Source organism: Vanellus vanellus (genome assembly GCF_965231255.1).
Source record: "Vanellus vanellus genome assembly, chromosome: 21".
Classification (NCBI taxonomy): domain Eukaryota; kingdom Metazoa; phylum Chordata; class Aves; order Charadriiformes; family Charadriidae; genus Vanellus; species Vanellus vanellus.
In genome coordinates, this window is record NC_138926.1 from 3,785,405 (window position 1) to 3,807,351 (window position 21,947).

Below are 21,947 nucleotides of genomic sequence, written 5' to 3' on the forward strand. Positions count from 1 at the left end.
CACCGGCAGTGCTCCCCCCGCTCCTTTTCCCCACGGGCCCCTCTGGCTCTCGCCCCAAGTTGGCCAGTTGGGAGCTGCGGCATTAGCCGCCTCGACCTCCCGCCCCGCAACCCGCTGCTCTAGTGATGATGTAGGGCTTTTTTGCTGTTGTCTAGCTGCCCTCCCGTCCTGCCTCCACCCCCCCAGCCTCCCGTGCCCGTCTGGTGGGGGTCTGTGCCCTCTGCATGCCCCATCCCCCCCTACGCTCCCTCCCCATCACAGCAGGGATGTCTCTGTGGTCTGCTTTCCCCATGTTGTTGTGTAAGTGGTGTTGCGGGTCCCTCCTCCTCTGGGATGCTTCAGGTGCCTTTTTTGGGGGGACACGGTAGGAGTGGAGAGGAAGCCAGTCCTCTTCCCCGTGTTATTCGTGGCCAGGGCGGCCGGCGCTTGGTGTCACGTTGATTTGGGGGCTCCATAGCTTCGTTTGTGATGTATGGAGTGGTCAGCCCTCGGAATGACTACTTGTGGATGTGGGGAGGGTTATGGAGGTAGTAGTGCAGAGACAGTTGCGTCTCCACATCGGCATGGCTTCTCCTGGGAAGCGTTGTGAGGTGTCTGTGAGCGTGTTGAAAGGGTGCTGCTGGCGGGACACCAAACAGTTAACGGTTCTGAGCATCCCCCAGTCGGGCTTTGAAGCGAGGGGGATGTGTCCTGGGGAGTATCAGACCTTGCGGGCAGCCCACCAGCCTGGATGCCTTCCCGAGAGCTTTTCCCAGCCTCATGTTCCCCAGGGGCAACTGTAAGGGGTGTTTTGGTGAAAGCCACTGGGTCAGGACCCTCCACGTCCTTTCCCGTGGAGAGCTATGAGCTCCTCATCCCCCTAAGCTCCCCAAAGTCGTGGACGGGCTTGGCTCTTCTTGTCCCATCTCATTCTTCTTGAGATGTTCTGGGTCCGTGGGCGGAGCGCGTTATCAGTGGCGAGCCCCACACCAAGTCTGGAGCACAGGGATGTTGGTGGTGTCTCTTCTGGGTGGGCAAGTGGTTATTGCGTCCCCCCCCCAAGGGAGACAAGCGGGGAACCCCTGCGCTGGCAGAGTGTGGGCAGTGTTGGGCATCTCCCATCAAAACGTGGTTGGGAACTGAAGACAAATGTTGGAGGATGGAAATAAGGGCGTTGGAGTTGGTGGGTTGGCGGCGATGAGCACGAAATGAGCTTTGGGATGAGGATTTGGGACTGAAGCGGGACCACGGGGGTTGTGTCCCATAGACTGGGGTCAGTGGGGAGAAGGGAATGAGCTTGGGATGAGGATTTGGGACTGAAGCGGGACCACGAGGGGTTGTATCCCATAGAGCGGGGTTGGTGGGGATGGCCGATGCAGGCATCCAGGGAGCTCTCGCACGGGCTGATGCCACCACGTGCGATAGCCCAAATGGTGCGGTTGTGGTGTGTTTGTTGTATGGTTTTTGTCGGCTCTGTGGTTAACCCAGCGGGGTGTTTCTCTGCCTTCCCGCAGGCCCCGGAGCAGTGCACGACGGGAACAACGGCGCGTGGCGGCGAGGCGGCTGCGCGTGGCTGCTGGCCCTCCCGCTCGCCCAGCTCGCCCGCCAGTTTTGACCCGAGAGCCGGCCCGCGGACTAGCGGCGGCGACGACCCCGGCCAGCGAGCGCAAGCAGCGAGGAGAGGAAGAAGAAGAAGAAGAAGAAGAAGAAGAAGAAGAAGAAGAAGAAGAAGTGTTCACCGTTTCCGACAATAATCATAAGAATTGAGAGAGTAACCGGCCAGGCCACCTGGGGGAGGGGGAGAGTGGAAAAACATGCAAAAAAAAAAAAAAAAAAAAAAATCCGCAATGGGAATTTGGAAAGGAGAGGAAAGAGAAAAAAAAAAAAAAAATTAATCCAAGGCTTCCCACAGAAGATGCAACGCGACTGAGTCTTTTTCTTTTCCCCCTAATAATTTTTTTCCATCTCCCACCCCTTTTTTCCCCCGTTTTTGCTGTTCTCTGCCGCGGGCCATCGCGGAGGATGGGCAGGGACCCCCCCCCCCCCGCCTCTGCCCGCCCGCTCCCTCCCCCGGGGACCCCTCCGTCCAGACGCACCAGTTTTCTTCTTTGCCCGAGATATCCCCATCTTCTCATGGACCGTGCCGCCATTTGTGTTGCAGAACATATATATATATATACCTCCACGTATACATATATATATATATGTATAGATATATAGATCTTCAACAGTTACCACGCCACCCCGAACGGAAAGGGAGGAAGGAGACCGGCGTCAAGCCACGTGTTCATCGTACCACCCGCGGACATCGTGAATGATAAAGAATTCTGAGTCATGGTTAATTTTATTAATTATATTTTCTGATACGAGCCTAGAACTCTTAGTTCCTAAGAAACAGAAATGCAAAAAAAAAAAAAAAAAAAAAAAAAAGAGGGGAGAAACTTGAAAAAAAAAAAAGAGAAAAGGAGAAAACAAAAAAAAATTCAGAGAGGAGAAGGGGGAGCAAGCGGAGAGAAGAAGTCGGTGCCGCACAGCCGAGGAGGCGACGGGCCGAGGAGGTTTGCGAGCCCGGCGAGTCGGCGCGGACGAGGAGTCCTGTGCCGATTCCCTCACCCTCATCCCCGAGACCGGCCCAAAAAGCGGTCGTCCGAACAGTTCCCGCCGAGGGCACGGGCGACGCTCGCCACGCGTCGAGGCGGAGGGAGATGCTGAATCTTTTTATGGGATATATATATACAGTATATATAAATATACATATATATATATAATTTTTTTTTTTTTTTTTGTTAGCGTTCTAGCCACGGTTCCCAGCAGGGTCCTTCCGCTGCCATTACTGCATGCTGTATATGGAGTTAGGTGTGTATCGGTCCCCAACGAGACGAGCGTCTCGGTCTGCGCGTCCCCAGATGCCCTCGCCTTTCCGCCCTCGGCTCGCCGGGGACGAGGGGGAGCGGGGCCCCTCTCCGTCACCTTTCGCCGCCCCCGGCCCCTTCGCGGTGGAATAAAGCGACCCGAGGGTCAGGGGGAGATCTATATAGCTCAGTTTTATATTTTTATATATATATATATATGTATGTATATGTGTGTGTGTGCGTGTGCGTGTGTGTGTATATATATATATATATATAAAAAAAATAGTAATAAGGAAAAGAAGGTGAAGTGATCGGCCGAAACGCGGTACCGGTCGACTCGGGGTACGTTTCGGCTTGGTGTGGGGGGGGGGGGTGTGTCTCAGCCCCGGTTGGTTTTTCCTCCTTCGGTTTCCTTTCCTTCCCCGCGGCCGATGGTGGGGGGCACGCGGGGGGCGCGGGCGGGCGGGCGGGCGGCGAGGGGGCTCTCTCTGCCTATCCATTAAAACGATTGTTCCATGTGGCCGCTCCGTCTGGTTGTGGTGCTCATTGCCGCGGGGGGACGGGGCCACCCCCCGCCCCGCGCCGCCGGGGACGGGGAGGACGGCCGAGGGGGAGGGATGCCGGGTGGGAGCACCAAGTCACGGCGACGGGAGAACGTCGGAGGGGCGTCACCTGGACCTCGGCGGTGCGCCCAGAGGAGATGCCATCACAGGTAAGGCTTCGGTGAGTAGATGGTGGGGAGGGCGTGGGGGGCAGCTCTGCCCTATTTCCCTCACACAGGGTCCCACCCGGCCAGTCGGGACCCCAAAAGTTGTCCACGCAGCCCTCACCCCCAGCAGCACAACGTCGTAGGGGATGCTGGCGGAGCGGCCGAAGGGAGTCCGGCGGGAAGGAGAGACGCAGCCATGCGAGGTGGGTGTAGGAATCCGGGTCCCCCCCTGGGGGAGAAGCTGCGTACGGGCAAAGCAGAGCGGGACGGAGTTTGGGCATAGGTGCAACTCGCTGTCCAAGCAGGCGGAGCACGGGTCAGGCTTTTCTCAGCTGATGTCTTCATTTTTTTTGCTGATGTGCAGAAGGTTTCTCAGCGCATTTGGTCCTCAGCCTTGACCGTAGCCTCCGGGGTGCCGGGTTCTTCAAGCCACTTGGCACGTTTTTGTAGGATCGCGTTGTTGACCACGGCGGGACTGCTTTGGTTTGGTTTTTTTGATGTCTCAAGCCTATTACAAGTCGGTGTAACCCAAGAGATGAGGATGGAGACCAGGGAGAGGGCCAAAGGGATGGTCAGGAGTGGCCTTGAGGTTTGACATACAGCGATACGGGCATGGGGCAAGGGTAGAGCCGTGCTCCAAGGCTTCGTGGCGCGTCCCAAGTAAGGAACAGGGTAGTGAGGATGCGGGGACAGGCCAGCCGGGCACGGGCAGGTCTGCGCTAATCAGGGTCAGGACGGCACAGAAGGAGGCGGTTGGCCGGCTTGGCCCCACGGGGATGTGGTGGAGCCCGCGGTTTATAGGAGAAAGCGTTGCAGCTGGTTTTGTCTTTGGCAGCAGATGTACCTCTGCCTCTCCCAGGGGAAAAGATGGTCTTTGTGTAGGTCTGAGGTTGCCCTGTAGAGCGAGCCTGGCACAAGAGGTGGTGCGCAGAGACTTGGGGGGCCTGGGGAGAGATCCCATCCGGCACCCAAGGATGGGTATGGAGGTGACTGGGCTCTCCCTCTCACCTCCTCTCCATAACTGTAAATTTTTTGTTGCTCTAGGTGAGAGGTCAAGGAGCGTCCGATGCTAGAGTTTGAGGGACAAAGAGGAAATTCAAAAGAGAAGAGAGGCTGCCTGTTGGATTAATTTATGTATTATTTACCTATTTATGGTGTCTCTGGGCGGTGCGGAGCGATGGAGGTCACAGCTTGAAATCTGTTCATCCCTCTGGATGTAGCAGCTGAGGTCCAAGGGCCAGGGAGGAACCCCCCACATCAGCCGGGGCATTTGGGTGTCTGTAGGTATTTCTGTCCAGCGGAGGTGGGTCTGTTGCTGGATACCCAGCATGGTAAAATGGGAAGCGTGAGCGAGGCCCAGATGGTGTCAGGACACAAAGGGGCCATGTGCGAGCCTGATTCCGTTGCGCCAGTCCTGGCTCCCTGATGGGTTTGTTTTCCTTTGGAAGAGGCTCAAAGCCGAGAGGACTTCCCGTGGCGGTCCCCCACGCTGCTCGACTCGCAGCACGTAACATGGAGGAAAGCATCTCGTCCCCAGCACGGATGGGAAAGGGAGCGTGGAGACGGGGATTCCGTGCCCGAGGTCGGGAGGCTTTCACCCAGGCGCGGGCAGCCCGGAGAGCCCCAGGGACAAAGTCGCACGGGTAGAGGGGCTCGTCCCTCCTGGACCCCTTTCCAGGGGACACCATTGGGCTTTCGGGATGGACTTACCTTTCTGCAGGGTCACTCCAGGGGGACAGCAGACATGTCCCCCGATGCACGAGGTCGCAGGAGCTGGTAGCGGTGCCAGAACGGGGCAGTTTGCTTAGGCGCGTGCCGCACACAGGCTGTTGGTGGCATGGCAGTTTTGGGGATAAACTCTTGGGACAAGGCTTTTCGCTCACAAAACAGGGAAGGCGAAGTGAGTCATAGTCCCAAGGCGATCACTGAAAGCGAGTGATCATCTGATGGGGCCAGAGTAGGACTGTAGACCCCCGCGGTCACCCCAGGTGCCCCCAGCAGCCTTCCCATCCTGGGACATACGGGCAAGGGACATCAGCCTTGGGTTTTCCCCAGGGAAATGGGGACTGTGAGCCGCTCGGTGGTCACACGAGCTCAGTTGGCGGCACACTGCAATGACGGGACCACGTACCCGGAGGCTGTCGGGCAACAGCCACCTCTTGGCTTGTGTCTGAGCTGGTCGGCGAGGCGTGAGGTCGGGGAGCTTGTTCAGCATTTTCTCCTGGCTGATGGAGTAGAAAAGCGTGGCATCTCCTGGGGAGCAGTGGTGGCATTTTAAGGGCCAGAGGAGATGCCGAGGGTCACAGCTCCTTCTCCTCCCGGTCTTTGCTGTCTTTGTCCATGACATGTGCTGTCAGGTCACGATAGGAGCAAACTACCTTCAGGTGCGTGTCGTCTGCAGAGCTGTTCCTTGTGCGGGGGTAGGTTTAGTTGTTGTAGCGGGTGTTCTCACGAGATGATAGAGAAGATGCCAGGAACGGCTCAGTGGCTGGAAAGAGGCTCCCGATGACGTCGCTTCTGCTGAACATAGGTGAGCGATGAGAGCAAAGCCAGTCCTCAGCCCGCAGGGGCTCCGTCAGCAGGTATGTGCTCATCGGCGGCTGGGGGACGGAGGTGGGAGGGACCCCTCGGCGGAGCCGTGAGGCCAGTTCTCAGGGGCATGGGGTGAGGGACGGTCCAAACGGCCATGGGCCCCCGGTTGGGGGGGGCTCGAAGCATCGCCGTTGCAGGGGGTGATCAAAAGAGGCTCCCACGAAGGGATGGAGAGCTCTCGGGGCGCGCGGGGTGCGTGAAGCAAAGCCCCGAAGGTACAAAGTTCGTCAAACTTTATTGATACACTGCACAATCACAACCATCTCTTATTCTTGCCGAATTAGAAAAGGTTACAACTACAATGTAACATGCACAAATCTCAGGTAGTATAGCCACCCTTGGAATACAATGATCGACGGAAACTCAAGACCGGCCGTCGGCGGGACAGACCCCCGGGAGCCGCGCTCTCCCCCGCCCTGGGCGCCCAGCCGCCCCCCGAGCGTCCGAACGCGGAGAGCGGCAGTGGCCACGGGGTCTGCTGCCCGGCCGGGCCGGCCTCAGACAGCCAACACGTTCCTCACAATGGCACGTTACGTGGCACGAGAAAGTCGAACACCGTCCCGGCAGAGGAGGGCAAGGGAGCCGACCCGACCCAGGGAGGAGAAGGACGGGGTGGGGGGGGGGTCCGCCGGCCTCATGGCGCGTCGCGGCGTCTTGTGGTCGCCTCCGCTCTCTGCGATGCCACAGCCTCTGGCCCTGGGGCTAGTTCAGCATTTCTGCGGTGGGGATAGAGAAATTTGGGACCACCCCAGGAAGGGGGCATGGGGAGGGCCGGGGGGGGGGACATCAAAGGTGTAGAGGCGAGGCGTCTCCTGTGCGGCACTCTGGGCAGGACGCATGTGCTGCCATGCCAGTTGAAGACGGTGGCATCCCCGCTCTCTGGGGGTGCCACGAGCTACGACCAGGATGGCTGCCGGCGCCACCGTGCGGGGATGCCAGTGGAGAAGAGGAGCAGCACCGCGGGGACCGCAGGACGCGGACTCGCCCGGTCGGTGCCGCGGCGTGCCGCATCCCAGCCCATCAGGTAAGCCGGTGCGTCGGGCCGGTGCCGGAGAGGGCGTCCGTCTCGGGCCACGTGTTTTTTTTGCCAGTCAGTTGCGGTACATGTTGAACATCAAGGTTGGGGCGGGGAGGCAGGGGGAGCAGGAGTGTGGATTGAGATTTTGTAGCTGTTGCTTTTTTTTTTGGCGAGAGCCTTGTGCCACGTGCTGCTCGGTGTGGGTCCCGGTGGCCCTTTGAGGGGACGAGGAGGGGGTCTCGACTGCACAGAGGATGGGGTGGTGGCCTGTTGCGGCGTCAGGGGGTTTTTTCTATCATCTTGCGTGCTGAGGAGCGTCAGCCCAGCCCCCTGGCAGCCACGGAAAGCGGGACAGCGGCGGAGTTTGCAGGGGAAAGACAGAGTGTGTGAGGCCACGGTTCTTCAGCCGTCTCGCTTATGGAGGGAGAAAGAAAGGCCAAGGCAGGGGGGGAGCGTCCGGGCAGGATAAGGGGATGCTTTGTGTGCTCGCTCGGTGCATCGCTGTAGAGTTGTGGGTAGAGGGTGACTTTTCAGGAGGGGGACGGGAGGGTCCGTCCCCAGACCGTGGCCCCAAAGCGTTCCCAGGTGGCCTCGGAGAGCGGGAGGGCTCGGGGCCACCTCCACGTGCCCGGCGAGGGAGGCCATGCTGCTGCTATTATGGGCGGCAGGGAATGGGGGCTCTCTCCCAGGGCGGTTTGAGGAAGGAGAGGGTAGAGTGTGGGTGCACCCATTGCGGTGTCGACAGCGTGTTGCGGCAGGGAGAATCGGCAAGCAGCGAGCTCGGGGCACAGGAGCCGTCATCGGCTGTGCTGTGCCGGTGCACCAAATGGACAGAGGCTGAGCCTCCGCAGGGTCAAATCGGACTCTCCTCGGGCAGGGACGTGTGGCGGGTGTGAGAAAAGCATGGATGTCGCAACTCAGGGTAGGCTCTTGCATTTCTGCCGTCCCCGGGGAGGCAGAGATGCTGGGCTGAATGATAGCAGGGTGGCCATGCTGAGAGATGGACCGGGGAGGGATGCAGCAGCCGAGGCGTAGCCGTTGAGGTCGGCAGCGCGCCGTCCCGTCCCCTCCGGCTGCGTTCAGATGGCTGGGAGCATGGGAGCCGTAGGAAAGGGGGCTTGTCACCCGGTGTTCGTCTGTGTCGTTTAGCGCCTGTGCCCAGCGTTGGTGGTGCTGTGCTTTTGATGTGCCGGTTTGCAAGACGAGGCAGGAGGAACCCCTTAAAGGCTGCGTGCGGTCTCGAAGGCTCACGTTCCTGGGAGAGCAGCCTTGCGCCCTCGGGAAGGCCAGGGGGTTTTGGGGAGGCGGGCTACGATGTCAGCTGGGAGAAAGAGTAGCGGGAGGTGCGTGGCCTTTGGAGGATGAGTTGTGTTGGGCGATCCTCTCGGAAAGTGCCAGTGAGCATGCCAGCGGGGCCGCCCCGCCACGCTGGTCAATGGGTCGGGGCGATATTGGGGACTTTGGTGGCATGAATTGACATTCAGGAGCGAGAAGGCTGAAGGCTGAGCCAGGGGCTCTGCAGCCTGGGGGCCTTTTTGGGCATAGGCAGCTTAGCAAGACGATGAGACGGACATCCCCGGCGACGGCTCCGGGCGGCTCCCACCCTGACGGGTCCGTGCCCCCCGCGTCGGAGATGAGGGGACTGGGACAGGTGGCCACGGGGAGCCCCGTCTGTGCCAGACCGCCTCCCCAGGGCGACGGTGACGGGTGACAGTCTGGTGGCACGTGGTGGGTTCTGTACAGCGTAACCGGCGGCGAGAACGATCCCGGCACGCGGGAGACGGGGCCATCCTCGGACGCTGGGCGCCGCCGCCCATCCTCCGGCGCATCGCCCGTCCCACGGAGAGGAGTCCCCGGGCGGCGCGGCGGGCCGAGCCCGCGGCGGGGGAGAGGGGCGGCGGGGCCTCCCGGGACCCTCCGCTCCCTTATCAAAAGTCGAGGAGGAAGCGAGCGAGGAGGGCGGCCCAGAGGCAGAGGCCGGCGGCCGCCCGGGACGCTGCGTTGCCGCCGTCGTGCACCGCTCCTGGCCCTGTGTAGGGAAGAGAAGAGGAGGAAGAGACAGGACAGCGTTAAGTGCAAGTGTGACAGTGGAAAGGGAACTCCCCCTCCCCACTGTCCCCACAATCCCCCGGCCCCTTCCCCATTGCGCCCCCCACAGCGGACATCCCCCGAGGCCAACGCGAGGAGGGGGGTGGCAGGTTTGTCTGTCATTTGGAGAGTGTCGCTGCTGTATTGTGGGGTCCCAGGTGTGTGGAGGAGGACTTTTAGTGGCGACGTGGTCCTTGTTAGAGGAGGAAGATGCCAGGGCAGGCGGCCGGCCAGCTTTGCCACGCTCCTGGGAGGATCCAGCGCGGCAGCAGGTCAGGGAGGGGTCTCATAGGTGGGAGCAACCATGTTGTCCCAAGATGGCGGGAGGTGAGCACGGCACAAGACGGGGGCTCCAGGTGGGGAGATGTTATCATGGGATGCAGGGCATGGCTGTCTAGAAAGACCCTTAGCACAAGGGAGAGGACAGAACGGAGGGCGGGCGAGGTAGGTCAAGCCCATGACTACCCAGGAGTGCGCTGGCAGGAGGACAGGAGAGGGACGTTTCTGGTTTAGGTTGATGTGGCCCATCTGTCCACGGAGTACAGGAGTCGACGGTCGAGGAGCGACAGCCGAGGAGGGCCGGGCTGCTCGTCGGGTGATGGGGAATGCGGCAGGCTTGTGCCTGTGGGGAGTTAAGGGGTGCCTTGCACCTCAAGAGTTTGGGTTCCGGGCAGCGGGAGTCCGTGGGCGAGGTGTCATGCTTCCATGCCATTTGCTGCAGGTCAGCCCTTGGGACAGGAAGGTGGAGCACCAGAGCGAGTCTCACCAAGAGCTGCCGCATGTGTCCGTAAGTCAAGTGGGGGTGGACGAGCGACCCCGTGCCGTGCATCTCCAGACAGGAGAGCACATCTCAGGAAAGGCCCCTGGGGCCATCCCGACGGGTTCTCGGGGTTCGGGGCGCGTGGCCGGCAGAAGGGCAAGGAGCTGATGCAGGGATTCTGTTTTAGCAGGCAGGTGTCTACATCAGCCAGGGGAGCAACTCCGGTTCAGAGCGGCGAGGACGATCGGCGAGGGAAGCCGCAGGAACGCCTGGCGTGCAGAGGAAGGCTGTTACACGGAGGAAGTCTTGCATTTGGGCTAGCACATCTACGGCTGCGGAGAAGTTGCATGCGACAGAGACATGCGATCAAGCAACTGAGACATGCCATTGAGCAACACAGACACACCACTGGGAGAGGGTGGGTGTGCATGCTGGTGGTGGTTCACGGTGTGGGGATGCTGGGGTGCAAATACGATGGAACGATTGGCCAGACGCCAGCGGCCACGAGAGAGGATGGCCGGGACTGGAGACCTCGGCGTTTGGGAGTGGCGCAACTCACAGCCAGGGAGAACAGCTTGACGGCGCGGGAGATGGCATCGTACAGACGTGTGGAGTCTCAGGTACGCGGGGATTTTTCGGGGTTGCGGCGCGGGGGGGGGGGTCTTGGCAGGTGAGCCAGGAAACTTAGCGGCAGATGAGGATGGGGGCGTGCGACCATCAGGGTATGCGTCTCAAGCAGAGCTTTGTCGCGTCTGGTCAGATGAGGGCTGTGATTTTTGGAACGATGAATGCGGCGGGCGCAAGGCAGGATCAGAGGTGACGACCAGGAGGAGTGAGGGTAGTGCAGATGTGCACACAGGTCTGGCCGCATTCCCTATGCCCGTGAGGAGGCAGGAGGAGATGAGGTAGGACAGAGGGATAGGGACATCTGGCTGGGAAGTTTGGCAGACAGGTGTCTGGAGAGAGGCGTGGTGGTTGCGGCCAGGGAGATTGGTAGAGGTGTCTGCGTCAAGAGAAAGAGACAGCCGGTGTAGAGGAAGGTGGCTGGATGGCCTCGACATGTTGTGAAGGCAATCGTGACGAGGAGTGAGGGCGAGGAAAGGAGACATTGTGATAGGCGTCTGCTCCCAAGTGCCCGGCCGGGATGTACGCTATATGTTATGCTATAACATCACCGACATAGTGGGTGAGGGCTCCAACGTGGGAAGGCGCCTCACCGGACAGGTTGTTTGTGAACAGAGAAGGACTCATGGGGAACAAGATGGTTGGAGGCTGTCTTGGGCCTAGAGATCCAGAAATGGTAGAGTTTTGGATTCGTGGAGAAGGAAGGAGTGGGGGGGTTAGCAGAAACACAGTGCAAGGGTGGACTTTGGTCTCTTTGGGAGCCTGGCTGACAGGGTCCTTCAGGAGGTGGCCCCGAAAGGCAAAGGAGCATAGGAAGGACGGCTTAGAGGTGCAGGAGCAGGCTGGCTGACTGGAGCGCTCGGGTCACAACTTAGGGAAAAAAGAGAGTTTAGGGTCTTTGAAAGAAAGGGTGATGAGGATGCCATTGCATCTCAGCATCCCTGCATCTTCCCCTCTCTGTCTTTGGTGCCGTATGTTCTTGCGTGTGGTCTTTTCGATGCGTCCTTTGGGGTGTGTGCCCCCTTGGGTAGGTCTCCCTCCCTCTGCTTGTGTGTTTTGAGGTGAGGGCTTCCCTCTGTGCTCCCTCAGAGGTCTGGCAGTGCATCTGGGAGGTCTCCCTGGTTCTTCTTCGGGTGCGTGCATGTAGGCGCTCTTGTCGGGGCCTCTGTTGGCATTGTGCATCAGTGGGTGTCTGCCCTCGGGTGGTCTCTGCGCTTTGTGCATCTCCCCGTCCCCTGTGGTCTTGCTGGCCATGTCTGGGGGGGTCTCCCTCTTTTGGTGTCTCTTTATGGGTGCGGCGGGGGTCTGCTTGTTTCTTTTTCTGTTGTGGCCTCCTGGTCCCCATCTTGTCTTTGCTGACCTTTTCCTCTTTCACCCTGCTTCTGTCCCGTTGTCTTCTTCTCTGGCGGGCACAGCCTCCGTGTGTCCCATCACAAAGCTCTCTGTCGAGTCACCCTTCCGGCAGTGTCTTCTCCCTAGCCACACCTCGTAGGGTTCTGGGTCTGCATGTCCATCTCCACATATGCCTTTCACCGTGCCACTTCCCGCCACGTACCTTGGCGTAGCAGGCCCGGTCCCGCGGCAGCGTCCGTTGCGTCAGCTCCGTGTCTCGGCGTCAGTCCCCGTCTCTAGGAGTTGTGCCGTGGGCCTGTCATTTTTGAGGTGCGTCGCGCCACTCTGGAGCCATTGCTCAGCATTTTTGTCTGTGGGCGCGTGTCCTTCCTCGTCAGCGTGTATGTCTGCTCTCCTTGTTGTGGATTTCTGTCTTTGGGGCCCTCAGTCAGCCGCATCCTCGCAGCGCCATCTTTCCGCCCTTGTCTGTCCACCTCTCCCCACGACCCCAGCTCCTTCCCCATCCACCGCCACGGCACTTTCCCTTTCTGGGGCTCCCTTTGATGGTCTGGCTCTCAACAGCAGCAGGCATGTGTCTTTTTGTGGGTCTAGCCCTGTCCCTTTCAGGACACCTCTCGTGCCGGTTTCCCCTCTAGGCTGGGATGTGTTCTCATGAGGTGTGTTTGGGTTGTAGTCAGCTATTTCTGGCCTCTCCCTGTGCAGTTTTTGTCCTGTGCTTGGAGGATGCCGAGCCAGGGTGTTTGTGTGGCACCTCTCGCTGCCCACCTTCTGCCCTCTCCCCATCGCCCACTGCGTCTTTTCCCCTGTGGTCCGTGTCTGGGACCTCTCTTTGTTTCTAAGTGGGTCACTCCTCACCCGTGGATCCTCCCCCCTGTGTGCAAATGTCTTAGATGTGCCCATGAGCTGTGTGGCCGACTGTCAGGCATCTTCGTGCGCCTTTCCCGTTTGCCGGCTCGGCTTGGCGGTCGCTGGTTGTCGCGCTTTGGAATAGTGTTGGTGGTACGGCTTGAGCAGCTTTCGTGGTGAACTTTCTGGTGTCCTCAGTGTGTCTGTGAAGGTCTGAAGGTGTCTGTCTATGGCTGTCTGCAGCCGGGCGCCTCCCTGGCACGAGAGACGGGGTCCGGCTCTGGTTGTCCCTCTCTCTGTCCCTGTCTGAGGGCGGAGAGGAGGCGAGGTCTCTCGGTGCGGTGATTGCGTCGGTTCCCTCCTCTTTTGTCTGTCTGCGCTCGTCTTGTGGAGTCCCTCTGGGTTTGGGTCGGGGTCCAGCCCTTCGCCGCGTCGGCTCTGGTGTGTGTGGTGTGTGTGTGGTGTGGGTGGGTGGGTGTGTGCGCGCGCGCACATGCGGTTCACGGCAGCATCTGTGTCTGTTCATATTGGTGTCGGTCTGTACCTGCTGCGCTCCGGTACGCGTGTCTCTGCCCCGCTTCCCTCCCTCTGGCGGTGTCCATGCCAGCTCAGCCTAGCAGCAGCTCTTTGTCTTGGCCTCTGCCCATTCCGGTCTGTTTTTCCCGGTGGCCTGTCTGTCTGTGCGTGCCTCTTGATCTCGGCATCTCCCTTTTTTGCTTGGAGATGTCTGGATCTGGCAGCTGTGAGCGCGTCGGGCCCCTTCCTGTCTTTGTCAGGCTGGAGATGGTGGTGGTGGTGTGCGGTTTTGTCTTTGTGCAGGTCTGCACGGGTGGCGTGTCTGCCTGAGTAAGTGCGTGCCCTACTTTGTCTCCCTAAGTTATCTGCCTAACTTACCTACCCACATATGTCACCTCTCTGTCACAGCCCACCTCCCCCCCTTGGGTGCTGCACTTTGTATTGAAGTGTGTCTCACCAGGTGTGTGTTTGCCGCCCTCTCTTGTTTTCAGGCACCGTCTCGGAGCAACCAGCTTAGGTGAACTTCGCAAGCGGAGAGAGCACACGACCAGAGCCAGGGAGGTAATTGCTTTATTGGGAGATGGGGCTCAGCGGGGGAGAGCAACAAGGCGCCCTCCCGACGGCGGCCGCCCGCAGTCTTCAGCGGCTGGAGGACAAGGTCTGCCAAGGAGCCCCTCTCCGCCCAGCGCGCATTCCCCGAGGGAAGGAGTGCTCACAGACCACCCGAGAAAGACGACGCAGTCCAGACCGTGCCCGGACACCCTCCACCCGTACATACAACAACTGCAACACACAGCACAGGAACCGCATTCCCAAAGAAACACGTGGAGACGGCACATCGGCAAGCGGGGCGCCCACCACCAGAGGATACGTGACGTGCCACACAGAGGACGTGGCGGACACTGGACCCTGCCCCAAAGACAGACACCGGACAGGACCCCACAAAGAGCAACACCCAACACTAACAACAGATCACCTGCCTCTGCAGGATGAGCCCTGCAAATTAACACTGCCACCCTGGACAATGCCCTACCCCTTCCGGAGCCGCTGCCACCACGAGGCCTTAGTGCCCACCAGACACTAACGCGATAGAGGACAACCACTGTGCCACTCTCCATAGACCAGGCTGCAACCCACCAGCCACTCTCTTGTATCTCCTGTCACATTCAACCACCACAGATGAGGCGACACCACGGGACACCCCGCCGCAAAAGTCCACTGGGACCCCACACCAACGCAACCTTACACGAGACTACCTATGAGATCACAGCAGGGTGGAAAGGACACGGGTGCGCGGGGGACAATACAAACCAACACCCTACACTGGCCACCCTGAGTTACAATGCACCACCATAGACACTCACACCACCCGACAGAGCACTACGCCACAAAAGCAGCATCTAAAATACACTAGAACACACTCCGCACCACCTCCCAGAGGACATTGCCAGACGACTGCCCACCCCCCAAAGACACCTACGCTCTCAGCATATTCCTGCTAATAAACACCCCCGTCTCCAGGGCAGATTCCCATTGGACACCACAGGACCTTTCCCACAATAACAACTCTGTGCCTTCACCAGGCTCTCCCCGGGACATGGGGGACGCCCCTCCATTGAACAATTTTCTCACTCTGACACACAGGGTGCTGGGCCCTGGGTGCGTACCGTTGCGCAAAGGCACCTTGGAGTTCCTCTCCGGCCCTGCTGTGGGCAGGGACACCTAACACCCTCCAACCTGGCCTTGAACGCCTCCGGGGAGGGGTGCCCACCCCTCCCCTGAGCGACCCGTACCAGCACATCACCATCTCAGCAAGACCATGCTGCTGTGGGGGACGCCAGGAGTTCCTTGCCAAGCAAGGTGCTTCCACGTTACACACCACAACAGGGAACACCACCATAGAGCAGCGTCATGACACACACTGCATTCCACACCCACAGAACACAACACAACAGCCCCGAGCATGACAGAGCACAGCCATGCACAACACGCGCCCGGAACACGGCGTGACTGAACACAGCAGCTACTATAGAACACAAACCTGAGTCCCCTACACCCTCAGGTAGTGGGATGGACCCCCACTGATGGCTGGGACACACTACAGCACACCCAAGACGAGTAGCCCAGATGAGAACAGTGCAAACAGAACACTTTGGCACACACTACCCCTGGACCAACACCCGCTAATACCTACTGCACCCCAACATAACAGGTCCAACCGCAAGAAACCGCACTGGAGGGGAACGTGGCAGAGCCAAGCACGCCAACAGAAACCCAACCACGCCACACCTGCACTGACCACAAACTACTAGAGCCACAGCATGCACAGCCCCACACGTTAGACCACAACAAAGCACATCCCTATAAAGGACACTAGGCTCCCCTGGTGTCACAGGGGGCATTTGGCACGGGGAAACGCCAAGACCACGGTGCAGCGCGGCACACCACAGTACAGTAGTTCCAAGGAAGGGACCTATACCGAACAAACACAACCACCACCTCGTTCGTCCCCTGGGCGGGTACCCTTGCCGTACAAGCGCTGCTGCTGTCACAGATGTGATGTTGCCTTCCCTGACCCCTGCTCACCACATCACATAATCCCATAGTCCTTCAAAGGCCTCTCCCCTACACCCTACAGAATCTGCATCGTCCCTCCTGACACTGACAGTGGCCAGTACCCCATCTCTACTAGCCCCACATGTCCCCTCCTGCCCTTCTCCCGCATTGCCCGACAGTCGCCTGGCACCACCCCTGAGACCTTCCACGGACGACCAAGAGGGGACTCGGCGTCATGTCCACCCTCTCCTTTGGCGCTCCGGGATGACTCCCAGCCCAACCCAGGGCCCCAGGGGCGTTCCGCCCCTGAGACCGGTCCTATACCATCTCACAGTCCTCAACCATACCAACACAGCAGCAGCACATCATTCCCAGTCTAAAAGACCTGGCAGACCATCCCGTCCCACCATCCCTCTAGCGCTGCCGGGCCTGCCGCTACAGCGCACCCCCTGGTGCCACTTCTATGCATCCTGTACATACTTCCAGGGATGGGGACTCTGCCGATACCCCCTTCCCCTGCTGAATGGCCCTGTCAAAGACAACTTTTCTCCTACTCTCCCATCTCGACCCCCCGGTCCCATGCTGCCAGAATCCATTTCCACTCATCCTAACACTCCCGCCTTCACAAAAGAATACAGACCCCCTGCTCCGCACTACAACCCCCCTTTCCAGCAGCTCCCCAGACCCACATAGTCTCCCCTGAGCCTCTCCTTCGCTGGACTAAACGACCCTGGTTCCCTCAGCCCCTCCGCAAGATGCCTGCGCTCCCGACCCTTCACCGGCTCCAATGTCACGCTACAGGCACGTGCCGGCGCCCCTTGCGGTGAGGGGCCCGAACCTCAACCCAGTATTCCAGGTACGGCTTTGCTAAGGCTGACGAGATGATCGCGACACTACATCTACTACCAGACGCCCCTCCCGGCATCTTGGCCCTCCGACGGCTGCCCCCAAAGTCTCTTTACAAGTTGCATTAATAAAGACAGAGAAAACCAACCCAGCCTCCTGCGTCCCTGTTTGTCTGGTGGGCATCCTCAACACCCACTGCTCCTGTCTTTCCCCTCTCAAGTGCTGTGCCCACACATCACTCAGCCTTGCTCGCTGTCTAACTGGACCCTGGCCCGTGGCTGCTTTTGCCCCGGCCCTGTTTTCTTCTGCCCGCGCAAACCATGGCTGCGCTACGTTCACCCAAAACCTGACCTTTCCACCACATGTGCCACCATTTCATTTTCCGCCCCACCAGCCTGACTTCTCCCCCAACAGGATGACCAGTTGACCACCAAAAGCCAGTTCTCAACATCCACCTGGTGCTGGAGGACCCCAGGGGCCCTCAAAAGTGCTTTCCCCAGAGGCTGCTGCTCCCTACCTCCCGCTACGTGCTCTGGATATCCCCGGACACCGCTCCACTTGCATTGATCCTTACTGCACCCCAAAACCACCCGACCCTCTCATTTCACTATTGGCATTGCCGAGGCGGACAACTGCCCTCACCTGCCCCACCAGTCCTGGGCAAAAGTTTAACTTGCCGACCACACCTAGACACCCTGGCCAGCCCCTCTGCCCCCCTGCGTCAGTACAGCACCATCACTCCACCTTCCCCATGACTCTCACACCATCTGACCACATCCCATTCCTCTTCTCCAGCTACCTCAAGGCCCCCATGCCAAACACACACCTCCCCTTCTCTTTCTCCCCAAGAAACAATACCGGGCACCCCCAGACGTTGCCGGCTCCAGGGAAGAACCCCTGCCCCAGGGACAAGTGACCGCACGCCCCCCCTACTGCTCCACACCCCGTCGCCATGTACCTAGCACCCCCCTCCACAGCTACAATGACCCACAAAGCCCACCCTCCCTAAAAGCCATCTCCCCCTTGCCGAGCCCCTCAAACCCACCTGGGACAAAGCGAGGCACCTCGAGTGCCAGGCTGGCCGATGCCCCGCAACTACGCCCAGGGATGTGCGCCTCATGCCACCCCACATCACTGAGAGCTTCCCAGAGTGTGACACAGCCCATGAGACAGCACCTCCAGTGACATGGAGGCGGATGCCTTGCCTACACAGCACCCTCAAGAGAGGCCCCGGGTGCACGCCAGCTCTGCCACGTCCCTAGAACCGCCATGCACCGCAGTCCCAGACAGCCAGGGGTTGAGAGTAGCCCCTACCAAGACACTGTGCCCGCCATGGCCAAATGCGTTGCCCCCACTGCCCGCCCTCGTGCTGACAAAGTCGACGCCAGCGCTGACCCTCTGCTCACACTCCTCTCCTCATCACCCTCTCCGTCGCACCACAGCCCTGCCCGGGGAGGGCCTGGTCCTCCGACCCAGCCTTAGCCCATGACAGCCCCTTGCATAACCACAACGCCACATCAACAGCTACACATCACCTTCCACAATGACACCAGTCCACTCCACCATCCCTCCAACACCTTCCTGCCTTCACCATCAGAGCTGCACGGGCACTCGACACAAACCGGCCCTCCACAGCTCTCGACCGCACTGCAACTACCAGTAGTCCTGCCAGTACAACACCCAGGAGAACCCCACACCATGCAACCGAAGCGCGTGCTCACCTGGCGTGGGCCCCCTCCTCAGCCCTGGCTCCAGCGACGCCCGCGGCTCAGCTGGGAGCCTCTTCTCTGCCCACGGCCCTGGCTCCGTAAAGCCAAACGGCCGCACTCCGGCCAGCTCTGCTGCGCTCCCCTAAACACCCGTGAACCCGCGAGCGCCGTGCCACCACCACCCGGCTGTGCGTGCCCGCTCGGGGCGATGCTGATCTCGTTCTCAGACACATCCTCTCCGCGGGACCTCGCCGCTCCAATCTTGTGCCATGTGCACCTCAATGAGCCAGCCACATTTAATTCCGCCAGATCTACTCCGATGCATCGTTGGCTGGCTGCCTGGCTCACCACCTCCTCCTCCTCCTCTTCTTCTTCCTCCTTCTCCACCTCGCTGGACCTTGCTGCAATAAAACAGGGCACCTACCGTACAAGATGATGCTGGCGTTGGTGTTGCCCAGCTTGTTTGTGGCCACACACGTGTAGTTGCCGTAGTCCTTCTCCGAGACGTTGAAGAAGGTCAGCGTTGACAGGCGGCCCTTGCTCTCGATCCGCACGCCCTCCAGCCCGTTCGCTAACCTGCAGAGAGACACAAATGGCCCTCTGTGATGGGTCTCGGCCCCCTCCCATCCCACTGGCCAGTGCTGCTACACACCCACCAGATCCCCTGCCACCCTCCCCACATCCCACCAAGACTGGCCCATCACCCCATCGCACATCCCAAATGTATGCTGCTCTCCATACCCTCACTCGTCTCCCCACGCGCAGGCCATGTTAATCCCTATGAGCCACGGCCACCTTCCCTGGGAGAAACCCTAGGGGACCCCCGGGAACCTCTTCAACCCTCTGCCAAGCACTCCACACCACCAAACTCCGTCAATCCCAGCCTTCCTTGCCATCAGACCCTCGGTCACCTCCAGCCTCCTCCTCTTCTTGTCACCCTCCCACCCCGAGGGTAGCGTGCTTACCACCCCCCCACCGCGGCTTCCCCCCTCTGCCACCCCTTACCTGGTGTCCTCCTTGAACCACTGAAACTCTGCCACGGGGACGGCTGAGGCCTCACACTGCAGGATGCCCTTCTGGCCCACCGAGGCGCCCGTGTTCTTGGCGTTGGAGATGTACGGCGGGTCTGCGGAGACGCCGTGGCACGTCACACGAAGCCCCATGCGCATGCCCTGCCCCGATTCCCCCAGGCCCGGCACTCACAGTTCACGGTGACTTTGACTTTCCGCACGTCCGGCACAGCCACGTCATTGACGGCACTGCACTCGTACTCTCCAGACTGCTCCCGTGTGATGCCCGTGATCTCCAGGTACTCATCCTCGCTCACGAAGCCCTGTCCTGGGAGACAGCCCAAACGCATGACGCTATGGCCCTTCCCACGGGAAACTTGGAACGCCACTAAACGGCCATCCTCAGCATCATACCGCCCTCCACAACAGATGCCACCAAACCAGGGACCACCACCCCAGCCACCTCTACGGGGACATCCTTTCATTCCCCACGGGACGGGTGTCTCGTCCGCCGAGCCCCAAGTGCAGTCTCACCTTTCCCAGAGAGGTGCCGCCACGTGACGGTGGGCTCTGGTCTCCCGAAGGCCAGGCACATGAGGGTCACGCTGCTGCCCTCATTCACTGTAATGTCCGACGAGATGTTCACAATCTGAGGGGGGACTGCAAAACACAAAGAAGACCAAAGCCGCCATCACTACACGTGCTCGCCCAGCCCCATCGGAACGCCAACCGTGTGCCACCAGGAACACCTGGTGATGGTCATCAGCTTCCACCCCATCGCCCTGTTCTCTCACCGACCCCATCCCTCCCTGACGGCATCTCGGACCAGAGCCCAGCTCGGCCCCAGGCGGGAGCTGGACACGCCGGCCCCCCTGCCCGGCCGAGACCCTGATAACCTGCTCTTGTTACGGCCCGCGACAAGGCTCATATTTTAGCATATTTATTAAAGCTGTTTAAATTACTGAGCGTCTGCTCCATTCAATACCGGCCGCCGTGATTTATATTACTCTATCCCCAGATACTCCATCTAATAAATAACTTGGCAATCTCCGCTCCCATAAATATTCCCGGCCCTGGCAAAATCCAATTAAAGCCCACTTGCCAGCACCGCTGCCCGGTGCTCCGAGCCATGGGGCAGGCAGATGCAGCCCCCAAAAGGGCCTGTGCTCTGAGGACCAAACAAACCCATGGAGAACAAGCCACCAAAGCACCCCTCCAGCATCAGAAAATATGCTCCGTGCCCCCTCCCCAAACACACAATGTGCCACGACACCCAGCTCACGAGGGGTCACGCTCCTGACCCTCACACCGCGGGACAGACGCATCCCCTCAGGAGCTCGGTCTAAGCTGCCTCTAACCACCAATCTCAGCACCTCACTAAGGTTCAACAACCCACACACCCCGAGCGAACCTTTCGCTCCCGGGCAGCCTCCCCAGGAGGTGAGATGGGAGAGGCGCACGGGGAGGACAGGCGTTGCCACGCCAGCTCTCCAACCGTGGCGAAGATGTGGCACGCTCTCCGCGGCCCCGCGAGGCAGTAAATTTCCCAGCACCTTGACACATTAATATAGAAGTACTGCGTGTTATAGCAGAGGGAGATTGTCTGAGTCCTTCAGGGGAAAGCGGCGATCCAAAAATGAAAAGTGAGTGCCGGCAACCGCCGCAAAATGGAGTTACTCCTCAGAGCGGAGCTCACCGGGCGACGAGCTCCGCTGCGTGAAGGCTGGCGACAGCCCTTCCTCCCTCAAAGATATGACTTTCTCCCTTACTTAACAGCATCCTTCCACCTCAGGCAGGAACCAGGAACATCAAATAACAGCAACGTCCAAAGCACGCCTTTGCGCAACTGGGCGTTTGCCACCCACACCAGGGGAAGGTGGGCACCTCCAGGGCGTCACAGAGCACCTAGCGCCAACTCCAACCCCTGGGGACAGTGACACAAAGCTCACGCAAGACAAGCAGAACACTGCCCCGGAGGACAACTGCCGTCTGAGTGACCTCGGGCAACGCACCCTGAGGACAGGGTCACGCTCTGCCCAACTGAAAAGGGGGAGAAAGACAGACCATGCCAGAGGGTCCTCGCCTGCCTGTCCCTATCCTGGCTCGTGGCCGGCATCCCTTTCTAAGTTCCAAACCACCACTGCAATGGCACATACAGAAACTGGTACTGTGCCCTTCCCGGCACACAACTATTTACCCTCCTGTGCAACAGCAGCACCAATAACCTTCTCCAGTGCTGCCGTCCTGCAAGCACCGAGCCACACAAACACGCACATCGGCCCTGCAGCCCTTAGCAAAGGATGCTGAGGCAGCTGGCAGACGCGCCAGCACGTCTCGTGAGGGCAAACAGCACCTCCCAAACCCCCTGGCCACGATCCACGCCGCTCGCCGTGATCCGATCAGAAACGCTCCCGAGAACCAGTAGGGACATTTGGCAGAGGGAGGCCCGTGCTTGGTACCCCGCCACGACAGCGATCGTTGCCTATGAG

At 59.8% G+C, this 21,947-nt stretch overlaps 2 protein-coding genes across 2 annotated transcripts in view; one reads left to right on the plus strand and one right to left on the minus strand.

The window, feature by feature from the left end:
* LOC309680295 (protein CEPU-1) overlaps positions 1-2,154 on the plus strand; it is a gene marked incomplete at its 5' end in the record, with an annotated part of 141,539 nt that extends 139,385 nt beyond the window's left edge. Inside the window, one exon of the mRNA XM_082493850.1 lies at positions 1,494-2,154. Coding sequence (XP_082349976.1) covers positions 1,494-1,594 — 101 coding nt within the window. The 3' untranslated portion in view covers positions 1,595-2,154. The remainder of the gene's footprint in view (positions 1-1,493) is intronic.
* Positions 2,155-9,078: 6,924 nt separating this feature from the next.
* Positions 9,079-21,947, minus strand: part of LOC309680234 (opioid-binding protein/cell adhesion molecule homolog) — a gene marked incomplete at both ends in the record, with an annotated part of 104,181 nt that continues 91,312 nt past the window's right edge. Inside the window, 5 exons of the mRNA XM_082493780.1 lie at positions 9,079-9,179; positions 18,873-19,024; positions 19,454-19,574; positions 19,652-19,786; positions 19,993-20,118. Of these exons, the coding sequence (XP_082349906.1) occupies positions 9,079-9,179; positions 18,873-19,024; positions 19,454-19,574; positions 19,652-19,786; positions 19,993-20,118 (635 nt within the window). The remainder of the gene's footprint in view (positions 9,180-18,872; positions 19,025-19,453; positions 19,575-19,651; positions 19,787-19,992; positions 20,119-21,947) is intronic.